General features: G+C 42.0%; 1 protein-coding gene across 1 annotated transcript in view; it reads left to right on the top strand.

Moving 5' to 3' along the window:
* Positions 1-8,104, top strand: part of NECTIN3 (nectin cell adhesion molecule 3) — a 76,734-nt gene that overhangs the window by 1,391 nt on the left and 67,239 nt on the right. Inside the window, exon 2 of the mRNA XM_006032511.3 lies at positions 6,385-6,723. Within this exon, the coding sequence (XP_006032573.1) occupies positions 6,385-6,723 (339 nt within the window). The remainder of the gene's footprint in view (positions 1-6,384; positions 6,724-8,104) is intronic.

Here is an 8,104-nt window from a genome sequence, read left to right as displayed (position 1 = left end):
CTCTGCTCTGTGACAATTTGATTAGGATGGGCCCAGCAGAGGAGACGGGAGACGCACCTTTACCCTATCTCTTTAGGTAACCTGAGGTGGATACATTCCTGAGATAGGGGGGAAACCTGCGCCCTCTACCTACATGACTAGTATCATATACTTGGGCGAGTGGTTTGCTCGCTGGTGGCAGCCATGAGGGAGACTTGGGGCAGCAGCCATGAGGGAGACTTGGGGCAGCAGCCATGAGGGAGACTTGGGGCAGCAGCCATGAGGGAGACTTGGGGCAGCAGCCATGAGGGAGACTTGGGGCAGCAGCCATGAGGGAGACTTGGGGCAGCAGCCATGAGGGAGACTTGGGGCAGCAGCCATGAGGGAGACTTGGGGCAGCAGCCATGAGGGAGACTTGGGGCAGCAGCCATGAGGGAGACTTGGAGACAAAGAAGAGCTGTACCTTAATCTCAATCTCTCAAACTCTCAAACTGAACTGCCTGCCTGCCTTCAGAGGGAATCTCCAACTGCCTCTGGATGATACTTGTGACTAAGCTACCTGAGATCTAACTAGATATTTAGCTTGCAGTAACTCAGATGTGTGATCAAAGGCTACCCAGCCAGGGGATGCTCTATGGGTTTTCTCTGATATTGCTCTACCCTGTACCCTATTCTAACCCTCTGTAACCAATAAAGTTCTCCTTTGTACCTATTTGTGGGAGACTTATTGGGAGTGGGTCTAGATTATGCCTTGGGATCCCCTTGGTTCGGCTGACTAAGGGAAACCACTACTTGTGCTTCTGACTGAGGGAAGCATCCCAAGTTCTTGAAGTGAATCAAGTACCCTTGAGGGCCACTCGGCCTGTGTTTCCCAGGGTGCGCAGAGTCAGAATCAGCCCAGAGTCCCGGGTGGTGGCAGTGGAACCCCCAGGCTAGTGGGTGTTCTCCAGGAAGGGGGTCGGCCGGATGTGAGGCACCCCCAGGGAGGCACTCAGAGCCTGGAAGGTGGTTGGGCGCAGTGAGGTGGGTGGCTCAACCCAGAAGTGCCCCCTACTGGCCTGCCACACATCCATCACCCTCTTTCTAGCATTTGGGTTGCAGCTGATGAAGATAAAGTAGTAGGCTTTCTTTCCTGTACTAGAGAATTTCTGTTGAGATTCCATTTTTTCCAGGAGCCTTGCCGCTTGATAATGAATCAGTGGCCTTGCTTAGGTTTTCTACAGTGGGCTCCACATCTAACTCTGGCATGATCTGTAGAGTTGATATTCGATCCAGTGATTCGCTGGTGATTGTTTCTTTCTTGTGAGTATAGCTCTGAGTAGTGTTCAACCCAATGAGACATCTACTTGCTTCTATCTGTAATGGTTTCACTGCTGCACAACTTGAGAGGGGCAGCCTTGTTGACAGTTGGGCCTAGAGCTTTCTTCAGACCATCATACATGACTTTAAGGCTTCCTGTGTCTGCGGCTGGCTGTCTCTTCACAATTGAGTCCAGTACTGATGTGCATAGTGTCTGGTTGCTCTCTGTACCTAGTTTTCTGCATGTCGAAGTCTCACTTCGGTGCTCACTGTTGGCTTCTTGTTGTATTCCAGATAGGCTGTGTTCTTGATTTTGATGAGAGGTAATGGTTTTCTTGCATTTTCATTGAACCAGGCCTTATTGGACGGTCTCTTTTGCCTAAATGTGACTTGAGCTATTTTGTGGATTATAGTTCTTTAAACCTTCCCAACTGTCCTCTGCATTCTCTGGTAGTGATTTCTTAAACATTCTGAGCTTGAAAGCCTTCACAAACTCCTGGCATGTCTTCTGGCTCTTAGTGGTAGTGATTTTTATTTATTTATTTATTTATTTTGAGCTTGCTTCTAGGTTTTGCTCTCTGTAGTTTCTACATTGTAATCTTCACTTCGCTAATGATCAGGGAGGGAGTGGTTGTGTTACAGTCAACACTGTGAAACATGTGGGTGTCCTGCACTGAAGGTACTTCTTTCCTCCTAACAATAACAAGATCTAGCTGGTGCCAGTGACCTGATCATGGATGTAACCATGACACTTTGGCAATTTTTTCAAGCAAAATATTAGTTGGTAATGCACAGTTGGTTTGGGGCACAGAATTCAAGAAGTTGGCTCTTTTCATTCATCATGCTGATGCCAAAATGTCCTAGGCAATTTGGCCATGAGTTGTTGTGCATGCCAACTGCTGCACTGAAGTCTCCAAGGAGAAATAGTTGCCCCATTGATGGTACTCCGTTAACCACTTGGTGCAAAGTGTTGCAAAACTTATTCTTCTCGGGGCTGGAGTTGAGTATTGGTGCATAAGCATGATGATGTTCACAGAACCAGTGGTTGTCTGAAGTCTTGAAATGCACTCTGGATTCCCAATGGGTATTTCTATAAGCTTTACCAACTTGTTACACTCAGCAAAAGTGATGCTGTTCAGGCAACTTTCTACAGCACTTTTACCTCACCAAAAGAAGTTATAATTGGCCTCCTGGATAGAACCAGCATCTGCAAAACTTTTTTTTTCCTGGAGCACTGCAATATCAGTGTTGAGTTTGTATAGCTCACGGTCAATCAAGACTGACTTCTGTGTGGTCCTGACATTCCAGCTTTTAAGCCAGAAAGTTCTTGGTTTCTTGTTTTGTTTTGTTGGGTTTTTTTGGCCAGATAGGAGGTTTCTGTCTGCTTTTCAGCTTTTGGCCTAGCCCCATGCACCCAATGAGGCAGATTGACTTGTGGGTCAGCACCTAACTGTCTGGGGACTATGCAGCATTATGGTGGATAGTAGCTGACCAGTGGGAAACGATGATTCCTCCCACCATTGAAGGTAGTACTGTCCTCTATGCCAATCAAGTAAGAGCTTACTTATAACCTGTAGCTGCCACTTTCTGTGTTGTGTCCATGCTGCCAGCAAGGATGGAGTATCCTCTCCATGTGGTGTGACTGCAATAGCCTGGGCAGCTGATATGGAGACGCTGCTTTGCCCCTGTATTGGCGTCCCCCCTCTTGGCTTCACTGGTTTGGTCCAAAGGAAGGACAGACATCAGTACGTTTGGAACCAGCTACACTGTATGAGTTGCCTGTGCAGAGGTCTTCCATCTGCCTTCCTTTCAGGGCTCCATTCCTAGATTGGTTGCCAGCTATAGCTGAAGAGCCCAGTCTGCTGTTTGTGTCTACCATTGGCAAAATCACTGAGTGGTGATGCTTATCTGCCTTTTGATGATATTTCTTCCATCCAAGGGTTCCACTACCCTCCTTAGGCACTCATCTGCCTGAAGCTGTTGGCACTTGCTGAGGTTGCCAGGTTAATTAGCACTCGGCCTTGTACTGCTTATGGTCATAGCGGTAGCAGGTTTTCAATCCTGACTTGATCAAAAAAAAGAAACAAGGCATGCATTTTAATTAGCTTATTAAAGGAACTCTCCTTACTAAAGTCCACCATAAAATTACTGTGTGGGTAACTGACTTTTTCTATAGGATTCTGTCCTGTTGGACTACTAAGTTTTGGACTAAAAGATCATTTCCTAATTATAAGAATGCCCTGATTTCTGTGCTTGTTTGATTCTTTTTTCTTTTGTCCTTCATATGCATTGTCAGTTACTGTAACTGAACATACATAATCGCGTAAGTGAGTTAACATGTTACGCAAGAAAAAATACAACATTTGAAAGCGGCTAACCTGCCCCAAAGAGTGTAGTTTAAGATTTCAACTTGTTCTAAAACTGGTGTTCAGGGGAAATGGAGGAATTTTGTTTCAAACAGAAAAAAAATTGTTTTGCCCTTTAAGTGTGAATTGCACTGTTTTATGTCCTTGTAAGAACGTAAGTTGGTCAATATTCAGACTACTTAATGCTGGGCAACCTACTTAACATATTTTTTTAAATCCAGGTCCTTAGGTAGGGAAATACAAATCCTGTTGCATGTGTTGTAATAGGCACTGCTTTTTTCTTAATACTTAATTCAATATGAAATGTGTATGCAGAAATTCTTGGAATAGAAAAATAAGACACAACTTTTTTGCAGTAGTTCTGTTTCAAAGAACAGATCTATAACTAAAAACTGACTTTGGCAACAGGATCCAAGAATGGGAATTTACAGGAAAGCTATTTTTTGAGAAATAGTTAAATATGGTGTGTTTTATCATCTCAATTTACTGCTAATGGCTGGAGTAACATGCTACTTTAATCTTTGGTAGACTTCTGTAGTATTTTGATGGCTAGCATATGATCAGAATTACTTTCCATGTTGCATAATTCTTCAGAGATGAGAAAATGCAACAATTCATGTTTGCGTTACTCCACAATCAGAATTTGTAGCCTGACTGCAGTTATTGTCTATGATTTCACTTGGACATACAGAACTTAGTCACTAACATGTGGGGTACTTGATTACTTGTGACTGAGTCTCCTTCAGTGTAGGGGAAGCTGTTGCAAACTGCTCAAGGGGAGAACTTGAACTCCACTTAGTATCCAGTTAGTTAGTACTGGTTGTTTGTTCATACCACACGTGCAGTTCCTCCCCCTCCCTCTGCCCCAAATCAGCTGTTAGAAATTGGCATGTACATTTTAAGTAAGGAAGTATGATTATAGCCCAGAAGTTGCTAAGTACAGACGGTCAAAAATCCTGAGGCTGAATTAATTCAGTCTTCATGGGTTAGTCTAAACTGTGCAGATTGAACTGATAAGTAAGGGAACAGACATTCACTTTTGATCCCAAAAGTGCAGCCAGGCCAGTAGTGGCCCAGGCCAGAAGCTGGGGGGCACTAGGGCACACCTCCCTGCTTAGCTGGAGCAGACAGCTTGGGCTAAGGCTAGCTCACCTACCCTGCAATGGGGGGGCTTGCAGGGGAGAAGATGTAAAGCATCCTGGGATGCTGAGGGACTGTAAGTTAAGTTAACTTGAATCTGGAGGTGATCTGGGACAAGTTCAATAAACCAATTTAACCTGAATCGGTGAAGTCTGATATTGCATTCATCCAGGTTTATCTTAAACCAATTTCAACCATTTTGAAAATCATTTATGTGCGCTGAACTTCTGTTGTGTTACTGATTTGAACAAGTTTCTAGTCTCTTATACTGTTTTTTGTGTATTTTCTGTCCCTACTCCTGAAGCTCTGCCCTCTGCTGGAGAAGAAAGAAAATTAATGCAAGTGCTGCATAAGGGGTCGCATACTAAGCCCTCAGGGCTCCCTAGCTGCTGCCTACACACGTTTTTTGTTTTCCCACAGCAGAGGCTCATACTGCAAAAGCTGTTTTTCTAAAGTAGAATTGAGTCTTGGGTATCATGCCACAGACTAAATCACAGGTGGGCTCTCAGTTAGTTAATTCTGTAAGGGCTGCTGGCTAGGATCAGGCCCTCAGTTGACCTGGCAGGTACTGACAGCTGCCCATCCAGCTTAGCTCAAGGGGCAAAGTGGGGTTGGGCATCCTGGCTTAGCCAGCAGCACCTGCAACTTCTTGCAGTTAAGATTTAATAAAGCAGCCACGCTATTTTGCTCTCCTTGCTACTGCAGCTGTCTGATTTCCCGCCCCGGGAAAATACTGTACTTAAAAACCTTTCCTTGAAAATACTTTTTTTTTTGGTTTTTTTTTTTTTTTTTTTTTTTTACCTTCATTCTACATTTTTCTTCATTCTACCTCTCCAGAACAAAGTGTATATCTTATTTGGGGGCATGTTGTATGTGATAAAGTACCAGCTGGAATGAATCTAGGAATTTTAAATCCAAAGTGTGTGGTTTGTGTAGGAGTTTTTACTTTTCTTCAGACTGATATGTGTAAGCATATTAAACCAATTGTGCTTGCCGTTACTGTCAGAAAAGTTATAGACAGACCTATTTTAAAAAATGTTTAATACAGATACTAAGCTGTTCTAGTATGCCTAAAGAAATTAATAAAAACAATTGAAAGAGGTTTTTTGGGGGTAAGTGCAGTTAACTATAATTATGTGAGGATTAATAGTGTATATATAAAGGTCAAATAATTTGAAGGCTGGAAACCAAGGAAACATTGTTTTCATTTTGACTATCCCATCCTTTGTGACTTTTGGAAATTGGACTTGAGCTGTGTGCTGCAGCTGCTTGGATAAATAGGACCAAAGCCCCCAGGAGTTATATAGTTGCAGATAGTTTGTCTAACTATCTTACAAATAGTAAGATCGTTTGTAACTCGGATAAGATAAATGTAAAATTCCAAGCAAAAGGTTGGAAGCTGTAGGTGTAAATCATAAGTATGATAGTAAATTGTCTACCGAGCAAAACTAGAAGTCTGCTTTAATCTTTATGCCCTATTTATTAAAATAGCAAATGAAATAATCAGAAGTGTACTAGAAAAATGAGTGAAACGTTTTATGATCCTATTTGCTTGCATTGTGTAATTCAACTGTCATTTTATTTGTATGTCTTTCTTTAGGTGCCTTAGCTGGACCGATTGTTGATCCACACGTAACAGCAGTCTGGGGGAAGAATGTCACGTTAAAATGCATAATTGATATAAATGAAACAATAACACAAATCTCATGGGAGAAGATACATGGTAAAAGTGCACAAACTGTTGTTGTTCATCATCCTGAATATGGGTTTTCTGTTCAAAGAGAATACCATGGAAGAGTGTCATTTAAAAACTCTTCGCTCATTGATGCAACAATCAGCCTAAACAATGTGAGCTTCTCTGATGCAGGAGAGTACGTATGCAAAGCAGTTACATTCCCACTAGGAAATGCACAGTCGTCAACAACTGTAACTGTATTTGGTAAGTTCAGAGCTTTTTAAAAAAGAGGACTGATCTAATGAATACAAATAAAGGAAAACGTAGCTAGAAAGTAGGGGTGCACCTATTTTTAAGTTGTTGTTTGTTTGTTTGTTTGTTTTTTTTTGTTTTTGTTTTTGTTTTTTTTTTGTTTGGTATACTGATGGTCGATTTTAATAACCAGCCATATAGGCTGATACTAATCTAATAGCTGATGTGTAGCCCGGCAGCTTGGAAAGCAGCATCTGGCTGGTAAGTCTGTGTGGGGGAAGAGGCTTGGGGAAGGGAAGGGATGTGGGGGGCGGGTGCAGATTGAGTTCCCCACAGTGAGGGAGGGAGTGCCCAGCCAAGACGGGCACTTCATCTCCCAGTTGTGCATCTATTTGATAAGTCGGGCATCAACCCTGATCCAACTGTATCTAGAAGATATTTGTTTTTTTTCAGATCTCTACATTACAAATCCAGTACCCTTCAGTATCAGTTATCCCACAGAGAGAATATTTTACTTATTACTCCAAAAAGCCTTAGATTAGACTACCTCCCTGGTGATGCTTCTTCCATTTCAAATCACTGTTGTTTGTTGTGGGCTCACGTATGCGCCTGTTTAAGCAGGCCAAAATATACATAGCCATCTCAAACATGAATTCTTAGTGATTGCTCCTTTTTGTGAATAGTACTGTCTATCTGAACAGGAAAACTTAATCTAGCAGACACACACCTTGTTGTCTGATGCAAGTCAAATTTTATAAAACATGAAATTACAAGTTTACCCAAAATCATGGTTCATACAAACACAAATGATTAAAGATAAACATGGCATAATATTCAGCTACCAATGGAGACCAAAGGCTATGTTTCATAGATTTCATAGAGTTCTAGGGTCAGAAGGGACCTATTAGATCATCGAGTCCAACCCCCTCCTCTGGGCAGGAAAGATTGCTGGGGTCAGGTAACCCCAGCCAGGTACTTGTCAAATCTCCTTTTGAACACCTCCAAGATAAGGAGGTGATGCTTTCCCCTTTGCCCATTCCATATTTAAAAAAAAAAAAATCTATGTGTAACAATCACCCCAAAACGCACTCACTTTTGGGGTGAATTTATAACACTAAATTAAACAGGATTGTAAAAAAACCAGATTCTGGAGTTTATTTTTCTTGTTAGAAAAACTTGAGCCATGTATGATGAGAAGAAATCAACCTAAAAAGCAGGTCTAATAACAGAGAGAACCTTATCTTCTCTGTAGATCAGTTTTAAAATTTTGAAGGATTTTTTTTTTTACAACTAAAGTGATAAAAAGCAGAAGTTTAGGTGACAGCTTTTTAAAAGTAGTTGGGTAAAACCAATTAATGGGTGTAATGGTATAGTAGCCTTTAGTAGCAGTTGC

This window comes from Alligator sinensis, unplaced genomic scaffold, assembly GCF_000455745.1.
Source record: "Alligator sinensis unplaced genomic scaffold, ASM45574v1 scaffold359_1, whole genome shotgun sequence".
NCBI classification, from domain to species: domain Eukaryota; kingdom Metazoa; phylum Chordata; order Crocodylia; family Alligatoridae; genus Alligator; species Alligator sinensis.
The sequence above is the reverse complement of the archived record's forward strand: the minus strand, read 5'-3'. Positions and strand labels throughout refer to the sequence as shown.